Here is a 25,024-nt window from a genome sequence, read left to right on the forward strand (position 1 = left end):
AATCCTTAACTCTATCAAATATGATTGTCTCTAGTTCAGCCTTGGAATATTTAAAAGAATCATTGCATTCAATAGCCTTTTTGCGGGAGTTCTGCTCATGATGGTCAATTTTTTTTAGGCCAGTAGGAACCCCTGACCATTCTTAACTTTCTTTCTCTTATCATAAAGAACAAAAAGAAAGTAATAACTATAATGGCTTCTATGTCTAGAAAGCCTAGTATGTGCCAGCCACTAGGCTAAGCTCTTGACACGCTTTTCAGGGCATATGTTCTGCTCCCCACTGTACAGATGAAGGAATTGAGAATCAGAAAGCAAACTTTAGGACACTCCTAAGATCTGGGCAAATATCAAATCCAGGCTCCTGCCATTTTGCCACCTTTATTCCTATACCCCATAAAAGAAACTTAAAACATAAACAATATACTAAGATTATCTTGAGACACTTAATTGATTCCTGATGTTTATATTTGTTTTAAATTACACTCAATTTATGTTTCAGGGTATAAATGACTCTGAAAGAGACTGTTTCTAAAAGTCACAGCATCTTATCTGCTTATTTTATCTTATCTTCTTGCTCTGAGGCCATTAGCAAAAGTATAGCAGGGTCAAGACTCAAGGACTGACTGAACCGAGTTACGAAGGCTGTAACTCTAAGCAGAAAAGGATGCAGTCTCATGGTCACGGTCCCAAGTGCTCATGGGTAAATAATACATAAAATAAATCACACGTCCCTTCTCTCCAGAATATCTTTTCACAGGATGACCTTTTCAAGAGCACAGATTTTGTCACATTTGTTCCTTCTTCCTTTGAAAGTAATGTGATAAAAACACATTCCCTTTACAGGATTCAAAATAAGGGCTCTATTTTTAAAGCCTCACAGAATTCTTTGTAGAGACACATTATATGAAATAATTCACTCTTCAAAAACCAATTTAAAAATAGGGACACAAGGTAAAAATTTCAACTATTTTTTTTTTCCTTTTCTAGAAACGCATATCAAGTTATAAAAATGCAAAACTTAGTTAATCAAGTTTTAAAGTTTTTTCCTTCAAATAAACTAAGTAAAAAATTAAGCGACTTTGAAATCTGCCTGTTATTTAATCTCATAATTGTAGCATTTAACAAATTCTCCTAATATGGATTCTATGATTTTATACATACACACACATACATTATACGCATACAGGAAAGTTATTATTCATATTTTATTAACTGAACTCCAACCGTTTAAAGATTAAAAGCAGTAATTGTTGTAGCTTAACTCGATACATCTAAAAAAGTGAAATTTCCATTTTCAAAGCAATTCTTAAATGCCCTTAATATTGGAATAGTTTCCATGTTGCCAATAGCTGATGCCACAAACCATGATTAGAATTTCAGATGTATCCTATTAGCACGTTATTTTGTTCAACAGTATTTCTTCCTGCTTTTTACTACATACTGTTAAGTTTATTAAATGGGAGAATAAGATACCAGAGCCCCGTGCATTACTCTAATAGTCATTTAACTGGCTTCCACATGTCTTCTCATCAGTCTGTGCACCACAGCTTGAACAAGCTTCCAAAACTCCAGGCTTTATGTCACGTTGCTGCTTAAATTCCTCCAGTGAACCCACTGACTTCCAGAGGGTACGCACAGACCCCGCACATAAAATCTCTTAGGTCTGAACACACCCATTTGTCTGCCTGGTACCACCCAACTGCACCTGTACCATTTTCTTTTCTTTGTCTTTTCCCCTAACTCCATCCTCACTCAGTGCTCTAGTCATACTGGACTTAGTCTTCCCAGAACCCCCACATCCATCTTCTTTCTGCTGCCTCTGGGCCTTTATAAATCCTATTTTCCCTATCTGAAACATTTAGCTCCACAGCACCTTGGGAAACAGATGATATAAGTGATGTGTAATCTGCTCCAGAAAGCATTTCCTATCTCCCACGGCTGGGTGTGATATACTCACCTCTACTATAACACTCTACACATTTGGTTTTAATTATTTACCTATGCTTGAATTCTTCCCTAACCAGAAAAGAACAGGTATGCATACATACACACCTACCCACATGAGCTATATAAAATACTGACTGAGCGTGAAATACAATAATGTGAAAGTACTACAAACAACTTTCTCTGTAGCTCACAGGGCCCTCTTATCTTAAAACAAAAGTTTCGAGGGCCTAATATGTCTTTTCATTATGTTTTGCTGATCTCTTGGACACCCAATTCCTTTACTGATTGGTTCGTCCCAGGTCTTTAATCCTTTCCTTCTGTTGCTTTCAGTGTCCACATGGATTACTGATCTAAAGTTTCATCTCTAATTAATTCCTCCTTTAAACTTCTTCACACACTCCCATGACCAATAAGGAGTAAATGACACCAATACATCGTGTGGAAGACGGGGAAGGAGTCCAAATCCCAACCCGGCACTAGCATCTGTGTGATCTGGGCTGCTTTGCCCTTCAGTTTCTACATCCGTAAAATGAAAATAATAAAAAGTATTTACCTAAGAGTGCTTTTGTGAGTTGGTATTTGTGACAATGCCTTAGAACAGGGGCAGGAAAAACTATGCCTAGGAGTTAAGCATTTCTATTTTTGTAATGCTACAAGAGATAACGAATGGTTCTATTTTTACATGGTTAAAAAATCAAAAGCAGTGTAGTATTTTGTGACATATGGAAGATATACGAAATTTAAATTTCAGCATCCACAAATGATGTTTGTACTAAACTACATCCACACCCATTCATTTATATATTGTCCACAGCTGCTTTCACCCTACAACAGAGTTGCATCACTGTGATACAGATCGTACGGTTCACAAAGGCTGAAATATCTAACATGCGGTTTCTTTTAAGCTGAGTTCTGAAGGATGGGTAGAAGTGTATAAGCTAAGAGGAGGGTGACAGAAATATCAGATATGTAGCACGGATACAAGATAGCACAGTGTACAAGGAAATGAAAGTCATCAGGTTGCCTGACAAGACATCAACACTGAATAATTATTAAGTGTCCAAACTCTCCCTGAGTGCATCATGGCTTCTGAGGACCTCTTGAGGAAAATCAGACCTCCTCTATGGAGATTCACAGCCACAATCTCCAAGTGAAACACTGACACTAACTCCTATCTATTTCCCCAACCCCAAATGTAATGCTCCAGCTGATATAAACTCTGAGTTTCTAAAATATCCTGTGCTCCCTTTATTGGGGAATTTTTCAATCCTTTCTCAGTTGTCTAAGGATAAGGTGACTGTTTTTCAATCCTGCCTTTAGAATCTCCCAGAGAATTTTTACGACATAAGAATGCCCGAGTCCTGTATAAGAACTAATGACTAGAATGAAGCAGGGAGCAGGGAGAGGGGGTGGGGGGAATCCATGTTTTAGAAGTTTCCTAGATGAATCTAATGGGTGGCCAGGATTAAAGCCAGGTGATCTGAGACCTAATCAACCTTTTGATCTTGACTCAATCATGACTTCTTCAGGAAATCATTACTTATCTCTACCAGGCTGGGTTCTGTGATTCACTCATGTGATCCCAAGGACCCTATATTCCCCTTGGATAACTCCACATTCTATTTTGTTTACTTGCTTCATTATCTCATTCCCACTCAGGCACAGTGTGTGTCTAAACTCCCTGTTACAGACTCATACCACCTCATCTCCCTCCTTCTCTCTCTGCTAAGCTTGTAATGTACTGTTTGATGTCTGCCTTCCCTGATAGATGGTAAACCCTCTGACAGCAAACATCAGCACTGTTGATGTTCACTGTAGTCTTCATAAATAACCTAGCGGCTGACACATAGTAAATAATCAACAGAAATATGTTTAATGAATGAATGAATACATGAATCGAAGAGCAGCTACACCCTGCCTCAGAGCCAGAGTTTCTTTCCCATCAGTCTGAAAAGGAAAATGAATGTTAGAAATGGCCTTTTTTTTTTTTAAGATTTTTTTATTTATTTGTCAGAGAGAGAGAGCATGAACACAGGCAGACAGAGGCAAAGGGAGAAACAGACTCCCTGCCGAGCAAGGAGCCCGATGTGGGACTCGATCCCAGAACGCTGGGACCATGACCTGAGCCGAAGGCAGCTGCTTAACCAATTGAGCCACCCAGGCGTCCCAGAAATGGCCTTTATATAAAAACAGCACCTTAGAGAGCTTCCCAAATTGGATTCTTTCCCTTTGATTCAAGCGTGGCAAGAACACAGTTCTTCAGTTGCCTTTCTAAAGTGATCCTTCCCCATTTCTAGGGACTCACTTATCCTCATCTTATACCTCACATCACAGGCCGCATATGAAACATACCATTGTAGGGAGAAGTAAAAGTAAACTAAAACAAAGAAAGAGTTATAAACCATCTCCGGGGATACCTGGGTGGCTCAATCATTTAAGGGTCCGATTCTTGGTTTTGGCTTACTTCATGATATCAGGGTGGTGAGATCGAGCCCTGTACCAGGCCCCAAGCTCAGTGGGGAATCTGTTTGTCCCTCTCCCTCTGCTCCTCTCCCCACTTGCACACACACACACTCTCTCTCTCAAATAAATAAATAAAATCCTTAAAAAAAAATATTGGGGCACCTGGGTGGCTCAGTTAGTTAACATCTGCCTTCGGCTCAGGTCACGACCCCAGCGTCCTGGGATGGAGCCTCACATCAGGCTTTCTGCTCAGCAGAAGCTTGCTTCTCCCTCTTCCTGCTGCACCCCTGCTTGTATTCTCTCTCAAATAATTAAATAAAATCTTAAAAAAGAAAAAAACAAACTTTAAAAAAATGAATTAAAAAAAAAAATCTCCTACCCCGTCATTAAATGCTTTGCTGCTCTAGATAAATATCAAAAAACCAGGAGTGCTACCATGTTCATGTGGGATGTAGGACTAACAAAAGAAAAAGTGAGAGTGAAGTGACTATTATTATAATTTAACTATTACCAATACCTTGCTATATTTAAAATCACAAGAGCTCTTAGTAAAGTCTCAAATGGACTCCTTAGGATAGGATATGATAAGTGGATATGACAAGTGACTAGGCAACAATTAATAACTCCATTTCTATACTTAGAACTGCCCGACTTCTAATCCACGTTTACCTAACTTCTAATTCAATTTCTAGTCCAAGCACTTACTATCTGCATGACTTCGGGTAACCTACTTACCCACTCTCTAACCTAGTTTCTTCAACTTAGCCTCATTTTGAGAACTCAAGAAAATAAGGCATTTTAACCTCTTCCAACACACAGTAAACACTCAGTAAAAATAGTATCTAAAAGCACTATGTCCTTAAGTTTTCAACCATCTTGAACATCTTTAATAGTTCCAGTGAGCATCACCCATGTTTCCCCCCACAGTTATAATTCACTTGATTCTTGCTATCCATTTCCCTGACAAATTCGGGAAATCTCCTTACAGATGAACAGAAGACTAAACAGGTTTCCATATCTAAAGGTCCATCAGGTATGGACCATGACCATTATGTAGTGCTGAGCAATCTCTCCAGCATGTTCTTATGTCTTCCCAAGTACATACAACTTCAGGAAATTGCCTGGAACATTGGTAGCTTATGCAACCGGATAGGTCTCAAATCCCCATCTTCATGTTCACTGCTCCATCACTGCTCTGCTGCACAACCTGACATCCATATGCTATCATTAGCATTTTCTCCTTTTAATAATTTTTTTTATTGCATAGACATTAACATAACTCTCGATTAAATAAAGCAACTGTGATATTAGATATTTATTAAAATATTTTAAAAACTGATATTTTCAGGGTGCCTAGGTGGCTCAGTCAGCTAAGCATCTGACTCTTGATTTCAGCTCAGGTCATGATCTCAGGATTGTGGAATCAAGCGACATGTATAGAGCTCCATGCTTAACAGAAAATTTTCTATTCTTTTTTTCCCCTCTGCCCTTCCCTCCCCCACACTCATGTGCTCTGTCTCTCTGTCTAAAATAAATAAATAAATCTTTTTTAAAAAACTAATACTTTAGTGTCTTACCTCGGGTACTATTTCTTCATTTATTTCAAACACGTGTATGCTATACACCAATCTTGTATTGCAAACATGAATATTAAAAAACAAAACACATTGACCTAAATTCTTTCATGTTTAAAAAAAGAAGTATGAAAGTTCATCTTTTAGTGACTGTGTGGCACAAATAATGTCAATAGAAATCACATAAATTTCCTGTCCCAACACAACTCCTTATAGCTGAATAATTAGACTTTTTGTCTGTATTCTATAATCTAAACTTTGTACTCAAAAAAAGTATAAAATGGGAGAAGTGAACTGCTTGAAAACATTAATAAATTTTAAGCTTATAAGATTATAGTTGCAGAATTTACACTAACTACTCCCGGGCATGGGTAGTGTTTAAGGTTCATTTTATCCCCATGGGATTCTATAGTAAACCTACATGTTTTGTCATTTTTAAAACTATTTTTTTTCACCAGTACTTCAATACTTCAATTCATCAATTTATTTTTTTTTAATTTCTTTGTTAACACGTAATGTGTTATTTGTCCCAGGGGTACAGGTCTGTGAATCGTCAGGCTTACATACTTCACAGCACTCACCATAGCACATACCCTCACCAATGTCCATAACCCAACAACCTACTCCATACCCCCTCCCCCCAGCAATCTTCAGTTTGTTTTGTGAGATTAAGAGTCTCTTATAGTTAAACCTATTTTTTAGAGAGTATATTTTCCTTCAGGAAAAAAATGAATAAAATAAACAAGTATCTCAAGGCTCAAGTTTTTATGGATATCTTACAAAAACTGGGTATTTGATACTCAAACCAAGAACAGCATCAAATTGAGAATAACATGGACAAAGACATGTGTAAAAGAATAGCCTGAAGTTTCAGGAATTTTGTAGTTAATGTCATCAATACCAGGCACTTAACAAGCCTGATGGTAATACCATTTCAGAAAACAGACATCCAATGACCAAATGTAAAGGTACTTCCATACAATCCCATGAAAATATCAGCTTAAAAAGAAGTCACTTACACAGTGAAATTCAAGATTGGAATGATCAGGGTAAAATAAATATACAATGAAATATTCTGAAGTAGAAGTAATTGAAAAATTGTGACTCACATCACAATCCACTGTATCCACATCTCACTATTGACTGTTTATTCTAATTCTGACCTGCCCAGTGGTTGAGAGATATGTGTGAACCCTGTGATCCTAGTTGAGATTTAGTATTGATTGGGAATAACAAATAGATCTGCTTTGAGTATCAGCATGTGTGTACATTTCCTTAACAATATTATTCTGTAGTTGCTTTTATGTCTTCAACTTTAAATATCTCCCATCTACTTTTTAAGTAACCACAAGTCCCACATTATTCCCCTGTTAAACCAGCTGAACAAACTCCCATTATTACGTCTATACAACGATAATCTCTTAGAACAACTGAATCGATGGGCATGATGTTCATCAAATAAGTAAAAAGCTTTTCTATGTGGAATTTTGACTTTGACTATGTCTATATGTAAAATCAAGTTAAAAACTATGGCAAATATGTGGATAAAAATGGCCTAGAAGCTGCCCAAACACTTTAAGGCAATATTTGTACTCCTTGTACTTTAACAACATCTAATTCTGCATTTGATAGAATGCCTTAAAATAAAATCTCCACCTTAAATTTAAGTAAGTTGTTACTTTTTATAAATGACAAATATTTGAATAGTACTAAGAAAAAAATAAATAAATCCTAAATGAGGGTTGAGGAGGTATGGATTTTAGTATCAAATTAGAAAAACAGGAAAGGCCTCAATAAGGAAATAATGTTTGAACAGTCTAGCAAGGCCTAAGAGGCTTTTCTATCCAGATATTTTAACAGCATAGCATTCTAAGCAGAAGGAATAGCAAGTGCAAAGTACCAAAGATAGGAGTCGCCCCAGAGGGGAGAAGTTGGAGGAAATGCAAGGAAACACTTAGGTCTCCAGTAGAGGAAATAAAAGGAGTATAAGAGATGAGGTCAGAGAAATAAGGGGGAGGAAGGCTGAAGGCAGATTGTACAGGTCCTGTGGGATGTACAAAGAGTTTAGATTGTATTCCAGGTGCGATGGAAAACTACTGGAGGTGAAGAGAGAGAAGTAACATGAACCAACGAATTTTCCAGACCACTGTGGCTGCTGCGTTGAGAACGGACTTTTGGGGCACTAGAGTGGAACAGAGCACGGAGGAAGCAATTGTGATCCTCGAGGTATAAAATTTTGTCAATTTTGGAATGCTGAACCGAGAGATGAAGTACTAGGTCGGATTCTGGATATATTCTGAAAACATGGCAGATAGGGTTGCTGAAGGGTTGGACAGAGTATGAGAGAAGAGGAGTGAAAGCTATTCTTGAGTATTTTAGTTCGAACATCTGACTGTGTTTTCATCAATTGAGCTGGAAAGATTGTGAGCAGAACAGGCTTCAGGAAGAGTTCTAATATTGAGGTTTGGGAATGCTAATTTTGAGACAATGTAATACATTCCACTGGAAATGGCTGAATAGGCAGTTGAGTATATGAGTCTGGAATTCAGGGAAAAGATATGGGATAAAAACAAAACTTTGAGAGTTGACAGCCCATTAACATTATCTAAAGCTATAACATTATCTAAAGCTATAGATAATTAACATTATCTAAAGCTATACAGCCTATTAACATTATCTAAACCTATAATTAGTTAATTATACTTACTTGAAAACTCTGATATAACTTTCTGTGAAAGAAATCATTATGACTTAAAAAAGATTATAATAAATATTTTACTTTCTCAAGCAATCAACATATGGGGCGCCTGGGTGGCTCAGTGGGTTAAGGCCTCTGCCTTCAGCTCAGGTCATGATCTCAGGGTCCAGGGATCGAGCCCCACATTGGGCTCTCTGCTCAGCGGGGAGCCTGCTTCCCCTGTCTCTCTGCCTGCCTCTCTGCCTCCTTGGGATTTCTGTCTGTTGAATAAATAAATAAAATCCTCAAAAACAAAACAAAACAATCAACATAGAGATCTTTGTCCCACATATGAATCCTCAGAAACAAACAAAACTACTTATAATTTATGTCCTAAAAACATGCTACAAGTTGGATAATAACAAGAATGATCACATATAAGGCTTAAAGTGTTGGGCTAATCTTTTATAAACATGTGTACACATTTTGTTTAATGTACTCCCTTATAAGACAGGAAGATTATGCATTCATACATTTTTCAATTCCATAATGGCCATAACCCTGCATCAAGTGTGACTTAAATGTACTAATTGTCTTGGAGAATCCCAGGTGATTTTACAGTGGGCTGGCTAGTCCAGAAAAAGCAGTATGGCTTCAGTTCCCTTGTAACTTGTCAGAAGATCCAGTGGTTGCAATCAAAGGGAACCACCTAGTATGCAGAGATAGCAAAGTAGGCACTGCCTCTACCAACTTAGCAGCATGCCTGTATTTTTTAATTAGTCCCATGATTCTGTACCATGCAGAAAAAAAGTATCCATACAGTCTTCTGGCCTCAGCCTATTCTCCTAACCCAGCGCTCTTCTGATAACACACATACCATAGGCCATGTCAGTAGACACAAACATACTCTTTCTGTAGTCAGGACACCTAACACCGACTGCACATAGAAGAGAGTCATTTAATCTTCACGGTTATTGAACAGCCTCAATCCTGAACTCTCTTGTATCATAAAAAGCTTCTATGAGCTGAAAACTGAAAGGAGAAATAATACCACAACTCTGAGGATGGTGAAGGAAAGAACAAATGCCAATTGAGGGCGTGATACTTAAAAAGCTTGGCATTCGGGTTTACAAGTGGCCAAAGCTATTAAAATGTTTATTATAAAACTCAAATCTCAAGTTTCAATACAAGCATTTGACTTTAATGTTGAGAAAAACAATATTGTTGGCATTTACTTTATTACATGGTTTAGAGAAAAGGATTTAAAAACAAAGCATGATCTCTATCATAAGCAGTTGATCTATCCAAATCAGTTTTACAGAGTCACTCCTCTTGGGTAATTGGGTATTTATCCAATGATTTGCACACAACAGATAAATAATCTTTAACGTAACTTCCAGTGACCTATTCTACAAGCTAGACATGTTCCCAACTTTGGGTGTATTTATTTCCTGATACAAAAGATTCATAAACCCTTGGATGTACATCAAAATTATCTGTGAGTTTATAAAGCACCTATGCTTGGATTCTGTACAAAATCTACTCAATCAAAATCCACAGAGATAGGACTGGAAATGATTGTGATAGCAAGCCAAGGCTGACTGCCCCTGTCTTCTTGACTTTAGTATAATCCCTTGCTTATGAGGTCATTAATCCATATGATAAACATTTATTGGCCATCTATTCTACTCCAGGTATAGTGCTAGAAGCCTGAATGAAAAAGAAGCATTCCCTGTTTTAATTTTAGCATCACAAATATTCGGTGATAAATATTCAGGTTTGGAGTAAATACAGTGTGCTTCAGAATGTTATGCAAGATCAACTACCTCAGTTTTTATGGTTGAGGAAAGGTATTCCCTTAGAAGATAATATCTAAATCCTAAGTAAAAAGCAATGGTAAGTGGTTTGGAAGTGTTCAAGGTAGAGATCGTAGCTTGCTCAGAGGCAAAGCAGAGACTGACATTTTCAGGAAATCACAATAATATCAGCAAAAGTCTGTTTGATACATTTCTGTAGACACTGACAATAACAGATATATACCAGCTTATATCTCAGGTTGTTAGGGTACTGAAGAGCAACTCATTAGAGCTTCAACCAACACTTTCACTTCATTCAACAAAGATTTATCCAATACTATGTGACAGGTTCTGCTCTGTGTGCTTGGGACACACTAAAACAGACAAAGATATCTATCTTAATGACTTTAGCGTAACTAAAATATACAACGGGTAGGAATAGAATCTAAAAAATAGGTTATATTCTTCTAAAACAATTCTACAACTACTATCTCTTATCAGGCACTTGAAACTTTATATACTCCTTGCTTAACGATGGCATTTCATAATATAATAATTATAATACATGTATAATATGCAGATTATTTTCTAGAATGAGTTTACTAAAATAATCATAAAGTAAAAATATAGATAGGCTGCTCTTTCTAATATTATTAAGCAAAATCAGAAATCCCTAACAACATACAAAACAGATAAAAGTTTCAAAATGAATATATGCCAGAATTTTCCCAATTAATACTTCAACAGATTGATACCACTCTTGCCTTAAACTTTCTTGTTCACCAGCAGACAGTGAAATGATGATTTATGTTGCTGTCAAAACAAAAATATGGCTTCATATGGTGTTTTTCTCTATGAGATTATTATGTTAAAGCAAACTACAATTTTAGAGGTAATATAGGCAATTAGTAGCTTCAAATATTTAGAAGTGTCTTTGAAGAGAATGTGCAAAATCTGTTCTCCAAATGAGGAAAGCTCAAGGGATATCCCAATTCATTCACTTATAGAGAAAAAGTGAAGAAAGAGGGAGGGATGTAATTACTGCTAACGACAAGACATGAGTATGTCCCTTCACACCACTCCCGAGTTAACTAGGTTTAACCATGTTCCAGTCCACTGGGCAAAGTTAAGAAGATAGCTTGCAATCTAAATAGTGACTGTATTATATCCTGTGCATTCTGGCATTCTTGGTAGACCCTGAGGACAGAAATAAAACCAAATCATAGTTACTATCTCCCAGTAACTCCTACAGGAAGACTAACAGATAAATGAGTAATTTTTAAAATAATGGTTTTTTGTTTTGTTTTGTTTTGTTTGCAAACTATGTATCTTTTAGTTAACAATCTCCCGGTTGATTATATTCCAAACAGCTTTTAGATAACCAGATCTGACACTTCTGTACTGAAAGTAATAGGTATACTGCCATGTATCAGTCTCCCAGAGTGGAATAAGACCTGTGGTTCCTGGGGCACCTGGGTGGCTCAGTGGGTTAAAGCCTCTGCCTTCGGCTCAAGTCATGATCCCAGAGTCCTGGGATCCAGCCCTGCATCGGGCTCTCTGCTCATCAGGGAGCCTGCTTCCTCCTCTCTCTCTGCCTGCTTCTCTACCTGCTTGTGATCTCTGTCTGTCAAATAAATAAATAAAATCTTAAAAAAAAAAAACAAAAACAAAAACAAAAAAAAACACCTGTGGTTCCTTGCAATGGATCCTGATTAGAACCGGCAGCAATTTGTAAGTGTCCTTATTACTTAATGAAACCAAGTCAACCCCAATCTGACCCTTGAATGCTAACAGATACAGCTGTCAACTTCTCCTTAAATAAGTCAGAGGAAACAAAGTAACGTTTGTTGGCTTCCAGTAACAGCCCTTAGCATTCTTCACCATCATTAGGGTTTAGGTTTGTTCTTAAAATGGTAAGAGCGTTATGGCCTCCACCACTGAAACTAATGCAAGCTGAAGAGATACCTGAATTGTAACAATGCCTTTTGCCAAGTCCTCTTTAAATTTCTCCTTGGTAGCTTTCAAGTTACTCGCACACAATTGACATGGTGCTTACTGTGGTGCTTTTGCGTGATCTGTCCATTACTGTTAAGCCCCAGGGCACTATAATCATAAGTCAGGGGGGCTGTGTGGAAACAGAACACAAGATAAAATAAACATGAACAAATGATCAAAAACACAGGCTCTGGAACAAGACTGTCTAAATTAAAATCCTGGGTCTACACATAGAAGCTGTGTGACCTTAGGCATAGTAATTAACTTCTCTGTTTTTCAGTTCCTTTATGGATAAAGTGTACATTTTAAATATTAGCGTACTTCCAGGGCACTTGTCAGAATGAAATGAGATTCTACATGAAAAGTGCTAACAACAGGACCTGGCACATAATAATAAGCGTACATTTAGGGTTAGATCTTACTATTCTATCTGCCTGGAGATATGAAGCTTGATCTAAAACTTGAAGTAGGTAAAGACAATTCCTAGATGGACGAGAAGGGAACAGATATTCGAGGGAAAGAGAATAGTGTGTTCTAGGACAGGGGAGAATACTGGCAAGAGGTTTAACATGGCTGAAGGGCAAGGTAAATGGCGCCAGGTCTGTGGCAGGTGGGAAATAGCTGGTCATCAGTTGGGACATACAGAGGGGTCCCGTCCTAAAGGCCACTCTACAACATGCTAACCCATTTGCACAATATATTTATTCTTGAAACCAGTGAAGTATTCTGAAGACTCATCAGAAAGAAGAGTGACAGGAGGGTGTGCTCCACTGTTGACACTAGCCTAAAGAGAGAGGTCAGGGAAAATAGTGGTACAATATGCATGGCTCTTCCTTCTCTGCAGAGCTAATAGGAGCACAAAGTGCAAAGTGCTTTCAGAATTTCTTATTAGTTTTGTCAGGAATTGCAACCTCTGCCCTTTCGGGCAGTCATCCTTTTGGGAAGTTGTTTGCAAAGAGCTGAGTGGGGAAGGAAAGCCAACCATCTCACACAGTGGAAGGTTCACGCCTGTAAGACCGGATGCCAGTTTACCAGTCAGACAGAGGAAGGAAGCTTCCACTGACACTCTATGCGCTCCAGTTCTATGAATAGGGACCTTCATTTGCCTGTACAGTACAGGGCCATTCAAGAGCAATTAAATTTGTTTAAAATAAGAAAGAAATGCTTTTTACGGAAAAAAAAGAAGGTTTGAAGGGATTGCAAAAGTTGATTGTGCTAAAGCACTTTTACACAGGTTTGTTTTAGTTCTCAATTGTCAAGTCGTATTTAAGCTGGTCTCTTACTCTGAAATATGATAACCTTTCTTTTCTCTGAGTTCTTTCTCCTAAATTAATAGCACTGTCTCTAATTCCATGCGCAGCAAGTAAAGAGTTTATTTTACCAGATAACAGTAGGTCTGGTGATCAGCCAATGTCTAAAGAACCAGTAGCCAAGTCAGTAGTAGGCCAAAGACTGCAACCAACAGACACTGCTCACTAAATCACTTTAAAATCGGCTTTCATCTTCTCTACCAGCTAGAGAAGTCAAGTTTTGAGATAACAGAAAGTACAAAAAAAAAAAAAAAAATGCCTACAAAAATAAAATTATATTAGGGTTTTGCAAGAAAAAGAAATATATATAGTAGACACATTATAATACAGAAGACAGGTTAAAATGAAAAAAAAAGTTTATATTCTGAATTAAATTGCAAGAGAAATTAGAAGAAAAATGTCCAAATTTAGGGACGTCATTAGAGTATACCAAAAGCTAAACTGAAATTTGTATCTAAAGTTGCCTCTACAGGCAGAGAATTTAGGGAGCACTGCAACTTTTTATAACATCCGTGCATACCTCTCTTTCTTCTTTGCTAAGGAGCAAAACTTCAATGATCAAAAACAAAGTTTGGTTTCCTCTCACCACTCCCAGCTCAGGTTGGTCACATTTCCCCAGTATCAAATGAGGGAGGTGGAGGAGTAAAAGCAGAAATGCAGATCACTCTCAGCCCCCACTCTGTACTTGCCTTGAATTCCTAATGATTACACCAACTGCCCTTAATTATTTCTCCAAAGGTAGGAGGAAAGAAAAGTGTGTTTAGGATACAATGGAATTCTGGCTTTTGAATAGCTAAGTATAATAATTAAAAATGATATAAAATGATGGGGATAGCTCAGTACTTATAAAACCCTGTACTCATATAAATTGCTAGCACTGATCATGAGTATAAACATTAGATTAACTTCCACAGTATCTTCTCCAGGATCCTAAGGACATATACTGTTTTCCCTGAAGATAGGAAAAGTCTTCATTTGGTGGAAATACTAGATCTACCATTGTTGTTGTCAGCACAACAAATATCATGTAATCTCTTAGGAGTGTCTACTTCCCTATAGATTAATGTTCCATTTATTTTTGAGGTAGAAGTTGTATATGTAGTCTCAGATGCTTTAAAAACAATCCAAAAGAAAAATTAATTGGAATTTGCATTACTAAATGCTCTCCTATATTTTCCCAGAGTTTGCCACTTGTTTGTGAAAAGATTATCTATTCAACAAACAAACCATATCATGTAATAATCAATTCATTTTCTGGTTTAGGACTAAAACCATACATATGTATAGTATATACCATCCAATCAAACTAAAATGAACTTGGAAAGCATAGAAATTTGACATCATTTATAATAAACTCATAGATATATTATTAAATGAATATATTATTTGAAATAAATAATTTATAATATATTTATATTATATAAATGTATAATTTCTTAGCTTCTTGAAAATTCGAAGTGTGCCCAGATCTCCATAACAACTTTAGAGTACGTAAAAAACTACATTTCTAATCCAGCAACAAACACAGACAAAAAATATTTTACAAACTATTATGCTTTCTTCTCTGGTACCGATAATCCTAAGAATCACATAATTAGGTATATTAACAAAATAAATGATCAAAAATCACCATTCTCCCAACTTAGGAAATTGAGGAATTTTTTAACACATTCTACAACTCGGTTTCCTGTCTGATTTTCTTTAAATCAATCATTTTCACTCAATTCATCTTCTCATTAAACTCCAACACGTACCGTTAGGCAATATTTGGTCATTCCATAAAGTCTCAGACCCACCATTATTTGCAGATATTTTTACCACTATTGCAGACCTTCACTATACTTACTTAGAAAAACACTGAATATTATAGAAATATTTTTTATGTTTTCATGAGAAAAACCATTCAGCTAATAACTTTTCTGTGCCTTGGTTTCCTCATTAGGGAAGTGAGAAGACAGTAAAGGGAAACAATCTCTACAATAATTCCTATCTCTAGCATTCTCTTAAAAAAATCTAAACACCTTTCTTCCTTTGAAAAATTCAGCTTTTTATTACACACTCAGCCAAGCTTGATTTGAGTCCATTCATTAACATTCACTACCAAACAGGCAATGCTTCAATAAATTAACCAGAGTGAGGAGAGTTTTTTTCAGAAAAGAAGCAAGTTTTTAAAAAAAGAAAGGTAACTGTTTAGTTTGGGGGTTTGTTTTGTGTTTTGTTTTTTATTTTTTATTTTTATTTTTTGGCAGAAATCCTACCCAAGAATATGAAAAGAGATTCATGTTTGCCTTGTGATATTTTAGGCATAACTTAATTTGAATAATATGCTCTGTTAGTCACATTGAGGCAAACACAGAACCTAAAATATTAATTAAATAAATTGTAAGTCATTATACTACCTAGGTATATACATTTCTCATTTGCAACTTCACAATTTTGTTAAAAAATATGAGAATACCTCTTAGAAAGTAATTTTTATAGTCTCAGTTCAGTATTTATTATGAAGCAAATCGTCACTTTAAGATATTAAGAAACTTAATTTTAAAACCAGTAGACAATTCTGGGAAAGTGACTATTATTTAATCGAATATATATGTGACACCTAAGTCTGTGTAAAACAAACAGGAAGATGCTTCTCCTAAGATAGTTGGTTTTCGTTACTGTTTTTCTATCAGACTGTGTCAATTTTTATTTAAAAAATAAGAGGAAAGACAATACAGATAACCCTAGTAGACACTGCATTTGTTATCAGAAGTGTATCTGACCTTTTAACTGATTCATGATTAAGTAAGCGCAGGGACAAACTTGATCTCTCTGCAAAGCTGGATTAGCACATACTCTGGAAGCCAGCACCATTTCACCTGCTGATCCTGGGCACTCAAAACACTCCAGCAAGGCTCACTACCAATTGCTGACAAACTCTGAAAGGTGCTCATAAAATTAATCAGCTTTTTGCAAGACACGCTATTGGCTTAACCACCAAAGACTGAATACAATTTTAACTAGTAAAAAATGATTCAATTAGATACTATTTTTTCTTAGTATTCAATTATAGCTTAACTTATTTTTAGAAGTCTTAAAACCATCACTCTGAACACAATCACAACACAGTCACTATAAATTTCAGGTAAATCTCAGGTTCTGTCTATAATAAGCAATTGCCAAGTTGATAAATCTATAAACTTCTGAGATAAAATATTTATGTTAACCACAGGAAAACAAATGAAGCATAATAAGCATAATTTTGAAGTTAATGCAAATGAATATATTATAAAAATAACACTCTTTTATACTAAATCATAATAAATACTAAAAAAAATTTAATAGGCATGTTAAAGATGACCAAGTTATGAAGTTTGGATTTGCACAGTAAAATAATATGATTCTGTGTGAGAGTATAAATTTTCTTTTAATTCATTCACTCCAAAAACTACGCTTTGTAAGGTAGATGTTTTAGGATTCTAACTACACTTTTTTTAGAATCTGATTTATTATGAACCCAGAACTCCTTAAGACTTTAATGTCTTAAATCCAAGAAATACAAATTTTAGATGAAAATAGGCTGTTTTAAATTACCTTTCGATTTAGCAACCAAATCACACCCTACATCTCACCGACATCATAAATTATAGTACATAATACCTTTATTTAGGAACTGGAATGAAATCATATCCATTGTTAATTCAACTGCAAATCTACTGGCTACCCTAAGAACTGAACACTGGATTTATTTTTTCCTTGTGTGATGATTCAGACCAGTGTTGCCTTTTTAAGAATTAGTATACTATTACTTCCTTTTTAAAAGTTTATTAAGTGGCAAAAATGCCAACAAGAGTAGATTTGTAAATATTACTTAGTGGGAAATAATAAGCACCTAGCAAGTTGATGACGCAAATACCGGATCATAGAGTCTGATCATCCAAATACTCTTGAAGGTTCAAGACATTTCGTCAGAAATGACTAACAAAAACAACATATGATCCTTAAATTTTACTATTTCCCACATTATTTGCCCTTAAAATAATAAGCGATGTTCTTTTTCCAGCATTTACTTCATGTGGTACTGGGATGATTAAGTGTTTCAGGTCTGAAGCTAGATTGAAAAGAGACAATTTAAGCACTACAAGTGTAGAAATTTGACCTTTCTGATATCCTTAGAGTTTTAAGGAAGGCCAAATGTGGAAAAGGAACAAAAATTTTCACTGAAATAATCCCTGAATGTCTACAATGGTGCCTCTTGAGTTTATATTTCATCCATCTCCATTGAAGAAAGTTTGGTTTCTATACTTTTAAATTAAGAGCTGGCATTGTGATACATTTGTCCATATGTGTATGTAACAAGCTGAAAAAGAAACGGTAGATCTGTACTTTCTTAAGGGAGTGTCCTTTTCCAGCATCATTGTAGGATTTTTAAGAGGCCCTAGGTTCTAAGGGAGATGCTTAAATTCCAAATAATAAATAATACCAGCAGAGGGCAGAACTGCTGACAGAAATGACCAACCCAGCTGGTGACCAGGTACCAAAGGTAAAAAGCAAACTTTTGATGGATTCCACTTTCAAAGACTCTACCATTTATCCTTGAAAATATTGAGATGAACAAATTAAAATAGTGAGCACAACTTGCATCCACATTGAAGCAAAATTTAAATTTGAGGCTCTGACTGCATTTACCAGGGAAAGCCAGGAGGAAGACGAATCCAGCACTGCCTGCTACTCAGGAAGGTGAGCGCCACTAAGCTTGGGGAAGGAATACAGACCTGGTTTCCCAGAGTTCGGCCTCCGGGAGCGCTAATTCCCATTAGGGAGAACTCCGATCTTGGCATCTACCAGGGCCAGACTCAGGTTTCGGCTAAAGCCTGCGCATTTGGAATTGACAACTTATTTCTCCCTCAGCCAATCCTCGCCACCCTCCTTCCTGCGCACTTCTCTGCGCACTCGCGACAAAGCGCGTTTTTCTACTCTACACTGTTTGGACTCCGTTAACTCCGAAGGCCTTTGCCCGCCAGTCGTGTCTACGGCACCTAACGGACCGCTCCAGCCAGATGCCTCTGCGGGAAAGGGCGGGGGAAGGGGAGGGAGGAGGCCGAGGGGAGGAGTGAAGTCGCTCTCCCTTCTTGGGTACTGACAGGGCTGCAGTCTTCTGAGCAGGTCTGGTCATTGAATATTTGGTGGTGCCACGTAGGAACTTTTCCTCACCTCTCCCTCCCACCCCATCCCGGGCCCCCTCCTCTCCCCTCCCAATCCCTAGTCCTCCTCCCCACCCCGTTTGCTTGGCGAGTTTCATCATTCTCCAAGAGAACTGCACGTCCAACCTGCAAGAAGAAGTGGGGGGTGGGGGTAGGGGTGGGGGTCACAGTGGAGAGGAGTGGACTGAAATTCAGGGAGCCGTGTTCTCCCTATCTTCCACCCGTTCTTTAGAAGCTGCCAATTTTTTTTTTTCCACTTAAAATCTCTTCAAAATGCCACACACACACACACACACACACACACACACTTCTCAAGTCTTCTAGATTCATCACCTCTGCTTTCTCTTATATCCCGAAAAGTAAAAGAGCCTGTTTCTCACTTTGTTTCACACAAAGAACTTTATCAAGGTTCATTTTATACCCTTTCTCTATATTTTCTCCTCAGCTCACCCTTAAAAAGATATTTCCATTAGCTAGAATCTGAAGAAACCAGAAGATGTGTTCAAAGGGCAGTCTAGGGACTATTCCTCAAACAAAAGCTTTGTACAACTGCCCTTGTGTTCAAGGTAATATTTTTCCTCTTTTCAAAGAGGCTGAAAAGTGGTGAAGGGCATTTCAGCAGGCTCTGTGCCTGACAGATCTTTTTTTCCTGCTACCTCTTCTCCCATTACTGTCCCGCCTACATCCATCTCTCTCTCCAGCCTTCACTTCAACCTGGTGGCAGCTACAATCTGGATTTCATTTAAGACAATTGTTTGGGGGTTTTGGGGGGGGGGGTGGGGGTCGGGCGGGGGAGGAAGCGTAAAGAGGGGGAGGGGCGCAGAATGACAAAGACCGACGGCACTCTCCCACCTCCCCAAAACCATTTTTTTTTTTTTCTTACCTCCTCTGACCTCTCTAGCCTGGAAGAGGAAAGTCAGTGCGAGGGTTGTTATGGTGAAATTCCAGAGCCACCGTTTCGTTTTCCACCTAGAGGACCACCGCTCCATCTCCGGGCCCCGCACTCAACTGTGAACTCAACCCACGAAACTGCGATTGCAGACCAACTTCGTCCCTTCCAAGGTATCGTCGGGGGTGTTTGCTACACAGCCATTGAGGTGGGAGAGGGGGGAAAAAGTCAAAGGGCTTTTTCTTTAAAATTGGATGGTTTGCTTCCTTCCTGTGTCTCGCCCCCTCCTCTCCCTCTCGGTTGGCCCCGCCGGCCGGGACCCTCCGATCCGTCCTCTGCGGGGCCCTGCCTTCAGACTGAAGGCAGATGAGGGGCTTCGACCGAAAATCTGAGAGGACTGCGTGCCCCTAAAGGCTTCATGCCGTCAGTGGGCCGGACGAGAGGCTCCGGGCAGCCCCCTCCTCCGCCCACTCCCCTCCCGCGCCCCCCTTACCCCGAGAGAAACTGACAAGCCGGCAGAGGGTCAGACCCAATCACACGCCTCTCGGGCGGCCGCAAGCCCGCCCCCCTCTCCCTCAGCCCAAGAATCAGGACTCTGGGCAAGCCCAGCCCACCAACCACCCCCCATCTCCCCTCTCCTCTCCTCCCTCCTCTCCTACCCAAATCCCCGAGAAGAAATGGGAGGGAGTTACGCGGGACGCGTGCTTGGCTCCAGCACTTTGGGAATGAAAGGAATTGCAGGAGAGCCCCGGAGCCCACAGAGTTTTCAAGGAGCTTCTGTATTCAATAAAAACAGCTACTTGTCTACTTGCACCCGTCTGTTAGCCTCTCGTTCGTCGGCGGGGGAGGGGAGGAGCCCAGCGTCTGATTTGCCACACCGCTGGAGTTCTGGGCTGGCAGCCGTAACCTTATCCTTGTGCAAAAATCTGCTTCTTATAGCAGACCTGGAACCAGAGGACTCATTGCTCTGCCTGCTCCGAAAAGTATTTTTATTTTATTTTATTTTATTTTATTTTATTTTATTTTATTTATTTTTGAACTGAGAATTACAAGGGACGAAGGTGAGATGGAGGGACCTAAAAGGTCAAAACCCCTGATCTTTTAGTGAAGCTGTCCTTCGAGTTCTGAAACTGACAAGTTTCTGTCTTAAATGTTTAAATTCTGCACTACCTTGATTCAGAGTCTCATCTCTTAAAGAGCTGAACGGTACTCTTGAGGCAGGAGGAGAAAGAGATGTATGGGAGCTGACATTGAGGGGGTGAGTAATTTAATTTTCCAGCTGATTCTGACTTGATCTCAAATGAGGGGGCAAAAAGGAAGGAGAAAAGACAAGGAAGGCAACTAGCTGAGATCTCCAAGCGTTTAGGCCCACAGCTTCTGTAAATGGTCTCAGAGGAGCTGAAAGCATGGGCATTCCACCAAGAAAATAATAAAGGGCATGTTTCTAAATTCTTTCTATTTACCCTTCCTCGAAGTGATAAACTTAAATCTGGAATATATATTCCCTGGTCATGTTTTCCAAGCTTAAATTATTCCCTCTTGTTGGCTCCTTTTTGTTCCTTAATATTTCCTGAGATGTCTCTTTCAAGAATTTGCTAGAACAGAGCCCATTAAGGTAGCCTGCATACATCAGGCACTCAGTAGAGATGGACTGAGTTAATGAATACATTTTTCTGTTGACAAAGACTGGACACTTTGACCAGGGCCTAGGCTGAGTGTTTAAGATGTTTCAATGCTTAAGGATTCTGAGCTAAGTTTATGAGGCACGTATGCCCATTACTCTCTAGTAACCTAGCTTTCTGTTAGTTATCAAAATATACCTCATTAATTGATCAGATAATCCATGTATGTGGTTTAGAAGTTGGAAAGAAGGTTTTCAGAGACAGGATGGAGGCCCAAGATGGAATTGTTTAACAACATAGATGATCATGGCATATAAAATGGGGAAAGTAATTATTACTAAAGCCAAAAATACCTACAACATGACTGTCACCCTCTGTGACAAAGAACCATTCCCACATCAAGAAGTTTACCTCTTTGATAACAGTTTAAAACAAATAAATGAAAACTCCACTCTATGTTGGAAATGCTATTGGCAGACCCTTTGGGATGCCTTATTCTAGCTGCAGAGGAATATCACCAACTAGCTTTTCAGATTCCAACTCAAGTTGCTAATATAATTTCATAAAATGATTATATATTATATTGTAAAGTATTATATTGTATTGAAAGTACAATTATAAATTAAGAACCTTATGATGACGGGGGCGCCAGGGTGGCTCAGTAGGTTAAAGCCTCTGCCTTCAGCTCAGGTCATGATCCCAGGGTCCTGGAATCGAGCCCCACATCGGGCTCTCTGCTCCACAGGGAGCCTGCTTCCTCCTCTCTCTCTGTCTGCCTCTCTGCCTACTTGTGATCTCTGTCTATCAAATAAAATTTTAAAAAAAGAACCTTATGATGGAAATATAGGTCAATTTACCTTCTTAATTATCCTTCTCAAAATGAAAAATTTGTGTGCATTTTCAGTTACTATACTTCCTGAAACATGATTTTTCTGTTCAATTCTTTGTAACTTTCTGAACTTGTTTTACAGGTCTTCTCCTAGATGTAAAAGAGCAAAATAAATACAAAGTTTAAAATATGTATCTGTGAGGCTGCCAGATTCCTGAATCAACTCAATAGCCAGAGATAGTTAACAACGCATGCAGCAACATGTAAGAGTGATATTCCAAATTGTTTCTCATTAGCTCTCCTGATTTACTGAGAATTCCATGGCCTGATACCATTCTAGAAGGTGAGAAATGATGCAGTCAGTCTAGCATGCCCCACTTTCTGGTCACATCTCAGGCCTACTCACTGGGGTGAAAGGGTCCTTTCAGGCAAAATATCTTGGGTGAATAGAGTTATTACTACCTTATGCTTTCTGTACTCTGTGGTCTAAATTCCTCTGGCCACTGCCCAGCTAGGCATAACCTAGGTCTGAATTAATGCCTCTGGAAGGAACTATAGTAGATTCATGGAAAGGAGTAGGTAATTATGTCTAACTCTGGCAGTCTGTAGGCAGCTCCCAGACCTAGAGCCTCCCCAGAGTCAACTCATGGATTTACAGGTAGTGAATTCAGCAAAAAGAAAGGTAACATTAAGTAACAAAGGGAACAGAGGGAAGCTGGAAGGCACATGCCTCACCACCTTCAAATTCTGAAGGTGTAACTGCCAGGGGCATGACTTCCTTGGTCACCTTTTAGTGAGTCTTTGGTGTTTATATATAGATTCAGAGTGTAACAAAATATGACAGTTTCCTTGACATAGGTCTTTAATTTGGAGCACAATTAGCTATATGACATTCCTATCTTGTCACTTTAAAAGCAATGTTTGGAGGTATTTGCTCAAATTTGTAGAATTCATTCGATTGTTAGCCTTTCAAAACCAAGATGAAAATGGCTTAGAGAAAAAAATAGTCCTTTCTTTTGTAGCAATATTTTAGGTTGACTGTCCATATTGGCTTCTCAGGGAAACTAAGATAGTAATTTGATAATTGAGTTGGAGGTCAGATTAGGGGAATTTAAATGTTCTAGACAGACTTCAGAGTTCATGGAGCTTTAGTGAACATTGTGAAAAGTTCATAGATCTCCTTTAATCTCTTCACGTATGTCTAGGCATCAGGGGACGCAAATTGAAAATGAATGTTTTAAATATGAAGACCTCAATAACCAACCTGGGAATGAAGAAACCTGGTCCAGAGCTGGTTGCCCATAATACAAATAGTAATGAAGTATTGGAAATAAAGAGAACTCTACATAATAAGACCTAAATCACTACAGGTAGAATTAGGGGAAAGAAGAAATAAATTAAGTGGCAAGATTTTTAGAAAAGATACGTCATCTTTTAAATCATTTCACATTCATTCTTCTTTTCTCATACTAATGTTTTATCCTCTTATTTTTGTTACATATAACATAGATATTGATATACATGATAGGCATATTATATATAAAGCATACACATATATGCCTAGTATATGTATATACATTTTCTCCAGACATTTTACTGTAAGTAAAACTATTGCACAGAATTTGACTTACTGAATGAGAAATTATTATGGGGGTGGGAAACTCTTGCACACATCAGAAATACTTAAAATGTTTAAAAGAAAATTGCTGTTGAATATAATCCCTCTCTTACTGTGCCTAATGGTTTGTCTTTCTTGCCCTTTTCTGAACTTAGGTCAATTATTTTAAGAAAGAAATGACTAAGCAGTTTGACATTCATTTTACAGTTTTTCTAATACATGAGAGGCTAAAAATTAGGCTCTGTTTAAAAATGGTGTTAGTCCCTCTTACTTCACAGATGGCCTATTGTACTGTGAAAAGGTGGGGTCGGGAGAGGACAGAAAAGTTTGTTTCCATAGTCCATCCTAGCTCACAAGTACCCCATAGTGATGACTGGGTATTTTTTGGCACCTTTCCTGTGAAACAACTTACAGAACTTCAGAGAAATCCAAATTTAGCCCAACTTCCATGATAAAACAGACTCTTCAGATGAAAAGATTGGTCTGTTGGAGTGTTCAAGGCACCAACTCAGAAATGACTGACCCATCCTGTTTAAAATAACCTAAAGAAAACAAAATATAAGTGAACACACAACAAGCAAGGAATAACGCCCTGTACATGCATGTACACCTCTCTGAAAATATACTTCACTTATCTATATTCGTTATTCTAGTTCTTTTTCATAATTGTCCAAAGTAGAAAAGAGGAACCAGAACAGAATGATTCAGGTTAAAAACTTGAATTTTTTTTTTTACATTTGTCAAGATATTTTTACTCTCTGTATGTTTTTTTTCTTCTTAATTGAATAGATTTGGCATTTACTAGACTCCTGTGTGTTAGCAAAAATATAACACAACTTTTTAACAAAGTGGCACAGGACCGCATCAACATCTCTACCAGTGGAAGTTAAGATGGGATTTTAAATATTTCAATGAGCCACATGTCATGACCAAAAGAAGTACCACATCAATGAGATACACCAATGATGTTTCACTGTATATGGCTATCATTAGAGTAGTATTCATCTTAATTCACACCGGCTGTTCCTAGTTTAAAAAAAAAAAAAAAAAGGTTGCTGAGGCACCTAGGTGTCTCAGTGGGTTAAGCCTCTGCCTTCAGCTCAGGTCATGATCTCAGG

The 25,024-nt window shown here is 38.0% G+C and overlaps 1 protein-coding gene across 8 annotated transcripts in view; it reads right to left on the bottom strand.

The window, feature by feature from the left end:
• COL11A1 (collagen type XI alpha 1 chain) overlaps nt 1-20,297 on the bottom strand; it is a 208,736-nt gene extending 188,439 nt beyond the window's left edge. For 4 of the 8 annotated variants that reach the window (XM_004775162.3, XM_045064914.1, XM_004775163.3 and 1 more), the window contains exon 1: nt 19,832-20,296. In XM_004775162.3, the coding sequence (XP_004775219.1) occupies nt 19,832-19,937 (106 nt within the window). In that variant the 5' untranslated portion in view covers nt 19,938-20,296. Of the gene's footprint in view, nt 1-19,831 lie in introns of all 8 variants that reach the window. The other 4 variants (XM_004775160.3, XM_004775159.3, XM_004775161.3 and 1 more) reach the window with 2 other exon arrangements.
• Between the last annotated feature and the right edge of the window lie 4,727 nt (nt 20,298-25,024).

This window comes from Mustela putorius, unplaced genomic scaffold, assembly GCF_011764305.1.
Source record: "Mustela putorius furo isolate JIRA1106 unplaced genomic scaffold, ASM1176430v1.1 tig00003853_pilon_pilon_pilon, whole genome shotgun sequence".
Lineage (NCBI taxonomy): Eukaryota > Metazoa > Chordata > Mammalia > Carnivora > Mustelidae > Mustela > Mustela putorius.